This window comes from Megalobrama amblycephala, linkage group LG17 (assembly GCF_018812025.1).
Source record: "Megalobrama amblycephala isolate DHTTF-2021 linkage group LG17, ASM1881202v1, whole genome shotgun sequence".
Taxonomy (NCBI): Eukaryota; Metazoa; Chordata; class Actinopteri; order Cypriniformes; family Xenocyprididae; genus Megalobrama; species Megalobrama amblycephala.
In genome coordinates this window covers 25,979,481-25,993,115 of record NC_063060.1, presented here as the reverse complement: position 1 = coordinate 25,993,115, position 13,635 = coordinate 25,979,481, and the positions used below count along the sequence as shown (strand labels likewise).

Below are 13,635 nucleotides of genomic sequence, written 5' to 3'. Positions count from 1 at the left end.
GGTGTGGAACGGCATGAGGGTAAGTAATAAATGACAGAATTTTCATTTTTGGGTGAACTAACCCTTTAAGGGTTATTTTTTAAACATTGCATTATGACTATTTTTTGTCCCTTTTCTGACATTTGTAAAACAAGTTGTTATCTTTATTGACTAAGCTCTCTAAGGTCCAGTATATGGCACTTTTGTGCCCCAACAGCCATTTTGCAAAACCTCTATTACATTGTGACAGGTTCCCATAACAGCAATCCATGCTAAAATACCTTTAAAAATAATTTCTATTATTTCTAACACTGGGATCCATCAGAATTTTTACATAGTACATCCAACACTTATTTGTCCCTTTAAAAAGGAATTTGCTTTGTCTATATTGTCTATATTTGCTTTGTTTTGTCTGCATTATTTTTGGTGCAGTGATGTATATAAAATGACAATTTAATTGTGTCTGTTTACTGATTTAGTTACTGACAATTACTGATTACGTTTAAATTATTAGCGCTATGAAAGAATTTATTTTAAATATAAATTAAGTTTTCAATGAACATTTATGTACATATTGTCTGTGGACTATTTAAACAGCACTATGATTGACTTTCATTTTGCAATGTCTTTGCCAGTGGTTTATGATCTTGATATTCAGACTGACAGATTTGCTATATGTTCTCTGTACACATTAGGCATATTGTAGAAGCTCCGCTGTCTGTTTGCTGTTCGAATAGACATTAATCTTCCAGTCTCAGTACTGAGGCCTCTGTCCTCTGCCCACTGCTCTAGAGTCAGTGAGAAGCGTGATTGCGCATGGATAAGGCTCCTGTATCCAGTCACAGTCCTGTCCAAAGCCTCAACCTGCAGCTGCAGTGAAACATCTTGCCAGGACCCCTGGAAGAGCTTCACCATGTCCTCCACCAGTTCTGGTGTGTAGCCTTCATTGAGGACCTCTTTAGGCCAACCTGGAGCCAGAGTCACATATGGAAAGATTTGATCAATGGTTCTCAAGAACTCTTCTCCCATTATATAGCCGTGGATATGGAAAGCTCCATGGGCTATGTCCATGTTGACCCAGGTGGGGTGGTGCAGCAGGTCTCTGTCATAAGCCTGACGAAGGAGCTCCAGCGAGGGGCTCAGATGATTGTGGGACTTTATCCTTAAGTAGAGTCCCCAGGGCTTCTTAGAGGCAAGAATCAGCTCCAGACAGTCCTGAAGAGGCAACTCAGGTTGGGAACCCTGAACGACAGGAATGTTTGGTTGACCTACCCTAGATAGTACTGGGATCACCAGCATTCCTCCAGGGCTATCTGCAAAAAAAAAAAAAAAAAAAAAGATAAAAAATTATCAGGAGCTATGCATTTCAGTATCTATCCATCTAAAGTTGTTAAATTCACACCTTCAAGCAGAGATAGCAAAGAATCTTTATCAGTCACTGTGTCCCACTGGATGTTGAGTCCATCACCATTCACCGGCCTGAAATAGTCAACTATGTCTCCACCTGGATAGAATCTTCTGGGTCTGTTTTTCAGCACTGAGAAATGTGTGAAAGATGCCGGTGTTACTGATATACACAATTATAGATGCATCAATATTAAAATTATGGACAAAGCTGGGAAGCGATAGCCCAAATAAATACAATTCTATACTATTCTGTCAAATAAATTAAAAAGAAAACACTAAAAAAACTATAATCAGTCATTTTAAATGGTACAAGAGAATTTTTGCATAACAACATTATAATGCACTGTATGTGAAATGAATATTCATTTTGGGATTTGCTAAAGATTTCATTTAACAGTGTCTTTAAAGTTTAATTTTAGTGTTTAAATGTTCAGGCATGGTCAAAATTGTGAAATTTCAGCAAAATTTTTATGTCAAAAAAGCTCCATTGTTCACTGTCAATAGTGTAGCGATGCACAAAAGTCACACAGAAGTCACTTTCAAACCAAGCAGCTTTCTGTTGGTCAACATGGTGAATATGCATGAAAAACCTGAAGCTCATGTAAAATCTGTAATGGTAACCAATGATAAATGTGACCTTTCACTTTTACATAAAAATAATGGTTCCAAAAGTGGGTTTTTCACAATGATGCCATCGAAGAACCATTTTGGGTTCCTCAAAGAACCATTCAGTGAACAGCTTTCAAGTTAACCATGATTTTCTTAGTGTGAAGAACATTATAATAATCTAAAGAACCTTTTTCCACTATAAAGAACCTTTCTGTGTAATTGAAATCCATTCCATGGATGTTAAAGGTTCTTCGTGGAACCACAGATGCAAATAAAGCTAATCTAAAGTAAAAGCAGCTCTTATTTAGGAAGATAACCAATATGCTACCAATATATTATGCATACACTATGTGAGGTATAATATTCAAAACCATGTCACTCACTTGCAGCTTCTTTGAACTGTGAGAGCACAGGCTCATAGATGTCATAATAGATGTGCTGAGGGTTGCTGTTGTCTCTAATGAAGAGAAGATCATCCACAGTGGGGTTCTCATTTCCTTGCCACAGGGTTAAACTAAACCTGTATCATAATCAAGACAAGGTATAAACATAATATAAAGGTATAACATAATTTTTTTTTTTACTGAAATGACTGAAGTAACCGAGTTACCTTGAAGATTGGCTGAGCAGCCAGCTCAGATGTGGCCACCCATTCTTGGCCATCAAAGCATGGACAGGAAAGGTGATTTTCTGAGGGAGGTGTCTTACAGTAGAGTACATCTCCTCCACCATACTGCGTGTGTATGTCACAGCGGGGAAGATGGAAAGATAAAGAACCTTCCATCCTGGAGAGATGGTGACGTCAGGAAATTTCAGTTGAATAAGCTCAAAAAACCTTGTAATAAAAGTAAAAAAAAGTCAACAACTGAAAAACAACATTAAGCAATCAACAGATCACAGAATTAGTTATGCTGTTCAGAATATCATTCCATATAGTACAATTTGTTTTTTCCAGACTTTGGGCCCTATTTTAACGATCTAAGCACATGGCGCAGGTGCGCTTAGGGCATGTCTGAATCCACTTTTGCTAGTTTAACGATGGAAAAAAAGGTCGGCAAAGCGGTCTCTTAATGAGTCATGGGTGTGTTTTGGGCGTAACGTGCAATAAACCAATCATCTCCCATTCCCTTTAAAAGCCAGGTGCAAGCGTGGCAGATTGCTATTTACATGGTAGAATATAGACACCCTCAACCTGACGAGTCAGTTTAAATTAATGTGTGTATTGCCACGATTGGTCAAATAATTAGCCAATTTCATTCATCATTACTGCAAATAGGTAATTCTTATACATACACTGACTATCCATTATGACATATAGGCATTTTTATCTTTATGTACACAATAATAATCTTTGACTTTGTAATCCTTTTATTTTTAATATTTGGCATGTTTGTGTGCTGCTGTGCGTCCCTGTGTGTGTAACAAGCAGAGTGTATGCATATTGTGCACCCACCTATAGGTGCATATTACTAACGCGCCCTTCAAATAACAACAGAAAAATACTGCGCCATTGACTTTAGACCAGGTTTTTGTTGTCAATGGTGCAGTCATTTTCAGTTTCCTCAAAATAGCAACATGCCAACAATGCGCCTGAACACACCTCGTTTTAAAGGTCCCGTTCTTCGTGATCCCATGTTTCAAACTTTAGTTAGTGTGTAATGTTGTTGTTAGAGTATAAATAAAATCTGTAAAATTTTAAAGCTCAAAGTTCAATGCCAAGCGAGATATTTTATTTAACAGAAGTCGCCTACATCGAACGGCCAGTTTGGACTACATCCCTCTACTTCCTTCTTTAATGACGTCACTAAAACAGTTTTTTGACTAACCTCCGCCCACAGGAATACACAAGAGTTGCGTTTGTAGAGTGTGTTTGTCGCCATGTCGTCGAAATGCTGTTATTTTCATCCCGCAGTCCAATCACCGGGTCTGATTCCGGCTCAAATTGATAGGGTAAAATTAAAGACATGTTTACAATAACACTGAGCGCGTGCATCTCCACGTTATGGTAAGAGGCGTGACCTTTCAGGGCAAGATGCGCTAAGCTGCTGTCGAATCACAACACAGGAACCGCTGGCACAATCAGAACTCGTTACGTATTTCTGAAGGAGGGACTTCATAGAACAAGGAAGTCATCAGCCCGTTTTTATGACAGTGGAAACAGCGGTATACAGATAAGTAAATTATGTGAAAAATACTGTGTTTTTTTACACGCGAAACATGAACACATGTTATATTGCACACTATAAACACAATCAAAGCTTCAAAAAACCACGAAAAACGGGACCTTTAAGACCAGCACACCAATGGGCAAACAGATGGGTCTGAGTGCATTTGCTATTTAAACAATGTGGGCACTGGACGTGAAAATGCGTCGGGCTGAAACTAGCAAAATACATGACAGGGCCCTTAGTATCACTCTTCTTGCCTGTTTTTACAGATTTCAGACTCAGTCTGTGTATTGGTTACAGAGATTTTTCACTGACTCTTTCTGTATGTTATGTAGTCACGCCAGTAGGTGGCGATAAGTGACTATCTATATGAGTCAATTATTCATTTAACCATTCATTCAACCAATTTGTTCAAATACACTGATTCATTCAGGAAGAAACAATTGCCTGTTTTTATGAGTGAGTCATTGAATTATTCACTCAACCAATTCATTCAAACACACTGTTTAATTTAGGAACAAAATACCACTACCCCAGCAAACAATATTTGGTCGCCAGAATGTTCTGGGAACAATAATTTTTGGTTATAAAAATAAAACCTAAAAATAACCATTACAGAGGGCCTGTCCCAGTACCCACACTTCGTCTTTGTCTACTAACATGATGTATTTCCTGTATTTGGTTCAAGTGGGCATGAAGACCGCAAGTGTGCATAGAACATTTGATTATCCGATGGGACGTAATGTTGAAAAAATACAAGTTTTACAGAGCTTTATGTAAACATTTTTATCATCTCTACCAATAAAAAGCGCAAACACATTTTTGGTTGTGACCAACAAATTGAGAGCAACTGGCCTAAATCACAGAGTAAACTGAACTGTATCCAAGTGTTGTGAGATATTGAGAAATGAGATATTCACTACATCCTTACTCAGAAGCATTGATCACTGGCCAGAAATCAGGGACATTAGGACCTGGAAGAATATCTGCATTTATCCACACAGGGCGGTTGATCCCCGTTTGGTTTTTCTTTCTCAGCAGATCCAACGAGGGCTCCACAGCATTAATACTCTTAAAATCCAGCTTTATCCCTAATGAAGGATGACCACAAAACAATGCTCACAATGTCTTCTGTATATAAAAGCAGATACTAATGTTCCAAGGTTGTTCACCTTTCTTTGATTTGAGTACAGCATCCAGCCACTCCTCCAGAGTGTTGTCACTGTATATGTCTGGTGGATGGGCCATGATAGGAATATTCGTTTCATTGACTGTATTATGACCTTGCACATTTATATCAGCCTCCAGGATCATGACATCACCTAAATGACATTAACAAGAAGAGGGTATTTTTATTATTATTATGCAACTGCTAATTGAATGGACTGAAGTGCAACCTTGAACGAATCACTCTTACTGTTCAAGGCCTTGTTCATCTCAGATTTATTGTTGGCTGAGTGATACCATGTTGCATAAAGACCATCTTTCTCCTGAATCTCTCCAGTTTGGAGAAGAAAGTCTAGCATGTCTCCACCAGTTGGGAAAGGCTCCATGTCCGTGTCGACTGAGGCATCTGAGATCAGTATTCAAACATTAAACAACATAGATACATCAGTATTCTTTTTATTTTCTCAATTTACTTTGAAATTCATAATGCATATTGTTTCATAATTATGTACCTGATAAATGGTGTTGCATATGGACAAATTCTGAACTCTATATCAATCAATATTCAATATCATAAACTAAAATAACACTAAAAGGCTCCATACCTGATCTCATGATCACAAATACTGAAGTTAAAGTAATGATGAGAAGAAGTGCAATCAGGCCGATACCAGTACATAACATGATGAACTGCCCTCTTGTAAAGATCCCCATAAATGTTTTTGGTTCTCTTCTTTCTCCCTCTTCATCCTCCTCATTGTTGCTGTTCTTTTTTTCTTTGTTGTCCATCGTTTTGCAGTATCAGATCTCTAAATGTTCACTCAACGTGCATAAGCTGCACAATGACTCTCCCAGAGTGTCATGTTTTGTTTTCTGAGGTCCAAACTGCTTTTTATCTGCAGACCATAAAATGGCGTGATAGGCCGCACTTTGTATTCTTGCCAAATGGCTGTGGAATGTGTTTTTTTTTTTACTTTCTTTGGTCAAATGAAGTGAATGCATATATTAAACAGCAAATTTTCTGTGGCTTTGCAGACAAAAAACTTGATTGTACGATACAGAGTTACATAAATTATTTTTCGAAATTGTAAATAAAACTAATGAGTGGAGTATGTTTTATAAAAAATAATTTCACGTTTAATTCATTGTTACTTGCTATGTTTTTGTAATTATTTGTGAAATTTACTAGCAATTTCTGAGTGAAAATTGTTTCAAAGTAAATCCTACAACACTTTTTCTTCAGTGAATAATAATAATTTCAATAAAATAAGACTACACATTATAAAAGTCCAAATGTTTATCAGTAATTTATGGCTAAAATGAACTCAGCAGTGCATGTTATCTGTGCTACATTATCAGAAAAGAATAACGCTATCTGATTTTCTTATCGAGTGCTGTTTGTGGCCTGTTGGAGGTTTTTTCAGGTAGAATGAGTCTTAACTTCCTCTTTGGAGAGCCCTCGGCTAAAGATACATATTCTTGGATGACAGGTGCAGGAGAGCTCATCGGGTCTGAACTATTGGACTGATCCACCGCATCCTGTGAAGCAAGCAGATTCACTCACAGGAAGTGCAATATTTGGATTGGATAGCTGCTGAGAGTCAGCGGCATTCAGAACACCAGGGTCTGATTGAGCTGTTAGACTGTTGTGTTCATCTGGAAGAGTTAAACTGAGTGTCAGCGGGATTGTTGATGCCATTTGAGCTTCAGATCTACTGCTGAAGACAGTCTCTAACAGAGTTTCCCCCTCAACAGGAATATAGCTTTGTTGCTCTTGTCCTCTTTCTTTAGTGACTTCATCTGTATCCTTAGATGTGGACTTTGAATCCTTGTTTCCTTTTTTAGCGTGTTTAGTTTTGGAGGTTTTCTCTTCCTCATTTCCTGAGCCTTCAGTGTTATGTTTTGATTTTTTGCTAGTTTTGTCTTTTCTTTGGACATCTTTTTTGTCCTTTTTGCTTCTCAGTTTTTCCTTCTTGGACTTTTTGGACATCTTGTCCTCTTCATTATTTTCCTTACCAATGGACTTTGGATGAACTCTGTTTTTTCGAAGGGGGTTTAAATTTAATTTAACTTTTAGTGTCCTCTTTGCTTGTCCTCTGGGTTTGTGGGTTTTTAATTGTCCTTGTGTGCCGCTCTTAGTCTTACCCAGCTTTCGGGGGCTTTTCTGTGCAGATGTTTTAGAGCTCTTCATCCAACTTTCTTGCTTGTGTCTGTCAGCCATTACGGTGAGGACACGTTCCTCGGGCCCCGCTAGATCAAACGTGACGCTCCTTTGAGAAGCTAACTTAAACCCCAGCTCACTAGCTTGACTCTCATCACGTCTCCCAGCGTTTGACTTGTCATAACCCAAGATGTCTCTGTATAGCATAGTGTCATACATTTGTTCTCCAGTATTCTGTGCGTGATTTGTAAATGGAAAGTTCTGCTTGTTACTCCCAGCTTGTCTGTATTCGTAAGTCTGATGACAGTGCAGACAGCTGATGGTTTGGTAAATCGGCCGAGAGCTGATGTCCTCAGCCTGGTGTTTTAACAGTGAGTGATTTCCTTGAGTTACTTCATTGTGGATTTGGTCTGGGGGTCTAAACGTGCCTCTCTGGAGGGCTGAGAAATGATTACTGAGGGCCAGCTGGCGTATTCTGACAGCTGAGATGTCTTTTGAACCCCCACGACGTTGAGAAGAAGTATCCTGACTGCCCAGATGGCTGTTTGAAACTCCTGACTTGCTCTCATTGTGTCTCCGTCCACTTGTGTCTGTGAATAAAACAGAGAAATGTTTTAAGATAGACATTGAGAATAAAAACTCAGTAAACTAGATGCCGTCACTGAATGGTTGGTTACTAGGTGGACCCAATTCAAAAGATCTGGCATATATTTATATACCTATATAGATGTACAGTATATATTATATATATGCCAGATCTTTTGAATTGGGTTATTAAACAACCACCTAGTTCAACCATTCAGTGACGGCATCGAGTATAAATATTTTTTGTATACAATATAGATTTATATATGTAATAAGTTACAACTGACCACATTCAAAACTGAAATAAAGCTGACATAAAATAAAATGTAATTATTAGATGAAAAACTGAAAGGAAGTTTAAGATGAAGTACTAATTACTAAAACTGAAATAAAAATAAGATTAAAAAAATGAAGTAGAAATATAAAAAAAAACTGACAAAAGGACATCAAAATTACTAAAACTTAAACTAATATAAAAATAAACTAAAAATATTAATACATATAATGGTGTATAAATAATACTTCAATAACACTGCTAAATACTGGAAATTATGAGATAAATCATTAATAATTATTCTATTAACACCCATAGTTTTATGTTTTCTTTGGATTACAAGAGTATTCTTAATGGTAGTTTAGAAAATATATTATTATTTTATTTAAATATGTTATTATCATATTAGTAATATTATAATATTAAATGTTTTTCAGATTTTCAGGTAATATTTTCAATGTACAGTATAAAATGGATCTTTAAACATAAAAAAATATAGCTGCATTTATATTTTAGGAAATATAGCATGGAGGTGGTTATATACGTGGGTCTGTTTGAAAACCTCTGCCTTAGAAGACACTATTAAAAAAAATCAAAAGAAATTGTGTGTTTGCTAGTTTACCTTTGCTTCTTTGTTGCAACACAGAATGTTGATCATTCCCTTTATGTTGGCGATTAGCCATCTGTTCACCCACATGATTGGCTCCATGCAGGACAATCTCTCTTTTGTGCTTTCCTATGGCAAGGGCTGTAGAGCTGCACTTGTGGCAGGTGAAATGATTCTCCAGTGCGTCTGATCCCAGATAAGGAGAGTCCTCTCTCTCCCAGGGCTGATGGGATTTGTAGTTGCTGTTGTAGAGTGCATGGCTCATAGATAGAGTGTCCTTGCCTTCGCAGAAATTCCACTGGGTTGATTCTGGACTGGACGTGTTCCTTTCTCCAGCTCTACCCTCCTCCTGAACAAGTTTAAATTTCTTACTGAGTTTGTGGTATGCAATGGCAATCAGTCCCAAGGTGATCCCAACACCACCTACAATTCAAAACAAAACAGAACTGATGAAGTGATTCCATGAATTAAAGAAAAGACAAAATAAACACAAGTTATTGTATACTCTTTGTATTAATGTTAATTATATATATATATATATATATATATATATATATATATATATATGGCAACACTTTACAATAAGGTCTCATTTGTTAACATTAGTTTACAAATTAATTAACAAATAAATTAATTAATTTATTTCTTAAATTATTGATTATAAAATGTATTTATCAATTAATAAATAAACAAATAAATTAATTAGTTTATGGTATTACTTAACATGAATGAGCAATATTTTCCTGCAGCATTTATTATTTGTTATATGTTAGCTGATAAAAATATTCATGTTCATGTTAGTTCACAGTGCATTAATAATGTTAAGAGATACCACTTTTGATCTTAAAAAATGAATTAGTAAATGTTGAAATTAACATCAACTAAGATTAATAAATGTTGTATAAGTATTGTTCATTGCTAGTTTATGTTAACTAATGTTCACTAATGTTAACAAATGAAACCTTATTGTAAACTGTAACCTAAATTATTAATTCATAAATATAAGTATTTAAGCAGTTGCACCCCATGACATCTGAAATAAACTTATCATATATTAAAATTATCTAATATTTTAAGAGAGTTATTAACCTAGGTCTGCAAAGTACTCTCTGTGACATCATTTCCTGTTTTTTTGAATGTGGTCACAACATATAACAGTTCTACGGAAGAGGATTAGGGCCAAGCAATAATAAAAAAATAAAACCATCTTGAGATTAAAGTTGTTAAATTTGAGAAAAAACTCGTTAAATTTCGAGAAAAAAGTCGATATAAAATGTTGAGAATAAACTCATTAAATTACGAAAAAAGTCGAGATAAAATGTTGAGAATAAACTCATTAAATTACGAGAAAAAAAAAACTCGTTAAATTTCAAGAAAAAAGTCGAGATAAAATGTTGAGAATAAACTCATTAAATTATGAGAAAAAACTCGTTAAATTTCAAGAAAAAAGTCGAGATAAAATGTTGAGAATAAACTCATTAAATTACGAGAAAAAACTTGTTAAATTTCGAGAAAAAAGTCGAGATAAAATGTTGAGAATAAACTTGTTAAATTACTCGAAAAAACTCATTAAATTACAAAAAAAAAGTCGAGATAAAATGTTGAGAATAAAGTCATTAAATTACGAGAAAAAAGTCGTTAAATTATGAGAACAAATTCGTTAAATTACGAATTAATGTAATGACTTTTTTTGCATTAGATACTCACCAAAAAATGAAAACACAATGGCAATAGCAACATTTCTAATGTATTGCTGAGACGTGTTATTACTTTTAGCCACAACCTCCACTGTGATATTCCTGTTTGGCGGGACACAGTTAGCATCAGTCAGCTCCAGCACAGTCTGCACAGCTGGGTTATCTGTATTCACACACACCATCCTCTGCCCATTGTACAACACTTTATCAGGAGCCTGAATGTAACTGTTGAGGAATAAGGCCAGCTCTCTCAACTCACACGTACAGCTCCAGAGGTTCAAATCAAGGTTCAGCACCGAGAGCCACGACAGGTATGAGAAGGCATCCGGAGCGCTGCGTAGATGATTTCGGGACAGATCAAGGCTGCGGAGACTAGGCATCCCTTGGAAGCTATCACTGCCTATGTACACAATTAGGTTGTCGGAAAAGTCCAACGTTTCCAGGTTCCTCAGGTCCGCGCGGGCAAAGGTGGTGGAGTTCAAGACTGTGAAGTGGTTCCCCTCTAGCTGAAGTGTTTTTAAAGCTCTAGAGTTTTGAAACCAGGAGCCATCAATGTCTTTCAGATTGTTGTTACCCAGCTGGAGAGTCTCCAGTCTGTGAAGCCAGGAGAACGTGGAGTTGTCCAGGGTTTGACTGGAGATGCGGTTGTGGTCCAGTGACAGTGTTGTAAGGAAAGTGAGATTCTGAAACGCATTCTGCATGATGCTGGAAATGGCATTGTTGCTGAGTGCCAGAACACTCATGTTGGTTAAATCAGAAAGAACCATGTTGTCCACAGAATCAATGAGTCCATCAGTGAGCATCAAAGCTTTTGTAGAGCCTGGTGCATCTGAACATGATGAAAAAAAACCAAACAAACACTGTATATTAAAAAATAGGGCTGGGTAAAAAAAATATCGATTTCTCGATTTTAATCGATTCTCATTTTTACGAACCGATATCGAATCTTAAAGGGTTAGTTCACCCAAAAAAATGAAAATAATGTCATTTATTAGTCACCCTCAGTGAGGCCTCTATAGGCAGCAATTGTAACTCTATTGTAGAGTTACAAGCTATTGTAACTCTCAAGATCCATAAAGGTACTAAAAACACATTTAAAGGTGCCCTCGAATGAAAAATTGAATTTATCTTGGCATAGTCAAATAACAAGAGTTCAGTACATGGAAATGACATACAGTGAGTCTCAAACTCCATTGTTTCCTCCTTCTTATATAAATCTCATTTGTTTAAAAGACCTCCGAAGAACAGGCGAATCTCAACATAACACCGACTGTTACGTAACAGTCTGTTAATCCCAAGAATCGATTAGTCTAGTCTGTTTTCAATTGATGAATGAACAGAACATTTAGCGCGCCTCCCATCCAATAAATCGCAACAATCTTTGTGCTTTGTTACTTTTGATATGAAGCAAAGTCTCAGACTTCAAATGAGGTCCATCTTATTATAAGATTCAAAAAATAAATACGGTTTTGGTGCTGTTTAATGTGGCGTGACAGATTGCTGTAGCGCCTCAGTTAAAGAGAAGCGGCAGCACGAAGTGCATGTGAACATTCTCTCATCCACTTTAATACCAGTTACAGCACGAAATAAACATGAATAAACATCTAAATGTTAGGCTTAAAAATTTATTTCCATCTGCCTTTGTGTACTTAAATGGTTAGTTCACAAAAAAAATAAAATGTTGTCGTTAACTCACCCTCATGAGTTATTCAAGAGATATTTTGAAGAACTGTTTTTGTCCATACAATGGGCTCCAAAAACAATGTTGGACCCCATTGACTTTCACTGTATGGACAAAAATGCACTGGGACATTCTTCAAAATACCTTCTTTTATATTACACAAAACAAAAGTCAGGTTTAGAATGACATGAGGGTGAGTTAATGATGAAAGAATATTCATTTTTGGGTGAACTATCCCTTTAAAATAGGTTCTTCAGTTCTTCAGCCACGTAATAATTTACTTACCAATGATTCTTGAGAGTTTATGACAGATGATGACATCTTCAGTACACACCAAACAGGAAGAGGGGCAGAGTGACGACAGCTGAACTCGAGTGATTGTCAGCATCAGTAGAAGGCAGATACCTGAGAGGAACCATTAGTATAGTGTTCACATGACATAATGTTGGTCAGATTTTTCCTGACCTCATTTTGAAAAATCAGCTCTGAGACTACTTGAAACATTATGCACATACTTCTCATGATTTGCCATTGAAGTCAGATTGAAGCCAGCATTGGACTTCCAAAATGGCTTATGTGGTCCATGGCCTTCGATCAGCTTTGTTCAGGACACAACGTTTATACAAAATTCTCAAAAACAAGGCAAAAAGCAATAGCCTGTCAACAAAAGCACAACAGTTCTTCAGTCAAAATCTATATTCATTCAGCATTCCCAACTCACTAGTACTTCTCCTGTGTTTTCCTGTTTTGGCAACTGCACCTGATGCTGCTCTCCTCTGACCTCTGTTGCCTGGAGACGCTGACTGGCAGACAGATGAGGAAGGTGTAGTTATAAAACATGCATGATCTTCCACCTGTTTGCTTCTGTGGAGGTGATTCTGCTCTATATATAATGTGTGAGAACAGAAACACCTGCCACATATTCTTTGTAAGTGTAAAATAAGAACGTCTCCTCATCCTGTCATGAACTGTCTTGCTTCACATCATATTTCATTGAACAACACAGTGGCAATATTGAGAACAAAATATTAAATTCATTTTTTTTTTTTAAAGAAATCTCTTATGCTCACCAAAGCTGGATTTATTTGATCAAAAATACAGTAAAAAGTAATATTTTGAAACATTATTACAATTTAAAATAACTGTTGTCTATTTGAATATATTTTTAAAATGTAATTTATTCCTGTGATGGTAAAGCTGAATTTTCAGTATCATTACTCCAGTCTTCAGTGTCACATGATCCTTAAGAAATCATTCTAATATGATGATTTGCTGCTTAAATTGTGTTGAAAATTGTGCT

The 13,635-nt window shown here is 36.4% G+C and overlaps 2 protein-coding genes across 3 annotated transcripts; both read right to left on the bottom strand.

Annotated features, from left to right (window-relative positions):
- Nucleotides 1–107: 107 nt before the first annotated feature.
- fam151a (family with sequence similarity 151 member A) lies at nucleotides 108–6,833 on the bottom strand. The gene is made up of 8 exons (XM_048163339.1): nucleotides 5,936–6,833; nucleotides 5,581–5,736; nucleotides 5,336–5,485; nucleotides 5,095–5,254; nucleotides 2,606–2,830; nucleotides 2,379–2,515; nucleotides 1,382–1,516; nucleotides 108–1,292 (listed from the first exon to the last, which is right to left on the bottom strand). The coding sequence occupies exons 1-8, from the start codon at nucleotides 6,117–6,119 to the stop codon at nucleotides 634–636; spliced, it is 1,806 nt and encodes a 601-aa protein (XP_048019296.1). The 5' UTR covers nucleotides 6,120–6,833; the 3' UTR covers nucleotides 108–633.
- A 13-nt stretch (nucleotides 6,834–6,846) lies between these two features.
- lrrc53 (leucine rich repeat containing 53) lies at nucleotides 6,847–13,451 on the bottom strand. 2 transcript variants are annotated; one of them, XM_048163338.1, is made up of 6 exons: nucleotides 13,096–13,451; nucleotides 12,851–12,992; nucleotides 12,621–12,740; nucleotides 10,665–11,483; nucleotides 8,973–9,380; nucleotides 6,847–8,081 (listed from the first exon to the last, which is right to left on the bottom strand). In XM_048163338.1, the coding sequence occupies exons 2-6, from the start codon at nucleotides 12,855–12,857 to the stop codon at nucleotides 6,847–6,849; spliced, it is 2,589 nt and encodes an 862-aa protein (XP_048019295.1). In that variant the 5' UTR covers nucleotides 12,858–12,992; nucleotides 13,096–13,451. The 2 variants fall into 2 exon arrangements, with proteins under 2 accessions (XP_048019295.1, XP_048019294.1); XM_048163337.1 differs by having other exon boundaries at nucleotides 12,851–13,451.
- Nucleotides 13,452–13,635: the final 184 nt, after the last annotated feature.

Coding starts and splice junctions, on each gene's coding strand:
- fam151a (XM_048163339.1), bottom strand. CDS start 6,119: ATGGACAACAAAGAAAAAAAGAACAGCAACAATGAGGAGGATGAAGAG. Junction 1,517..2,378: donor ACAGTTCAAAGAAGCTGCAA/GTGAGTGACATG, acceptor CACATTTCTCAG/TGCTGAAAAACAGACCCAGA. Junction 1,293..1,381: donor TTTGCTATCTCTGCTTGAAG/GTGTGAATTTAA, acceptor TTTTTTTTGCAG/ATAGCCCTGGAGGAATGCTG.
- lrrc53 (XM_048163337.1), bottom strand. Junction 11,484..12,620: donor TAAACTCTCAAGAATCATTG/GTAAGTAAATTA, acceptor CATCATGTTCAG/ATGCACCAGGCTCTACAAAA. Junction 8,082..8,972: donor GTTGCAACAAAGAAGCAAAG/GTAAACTAGCAA, acceptor TTTTATTCACAG/ACACAAGTGGACGGAGACAC.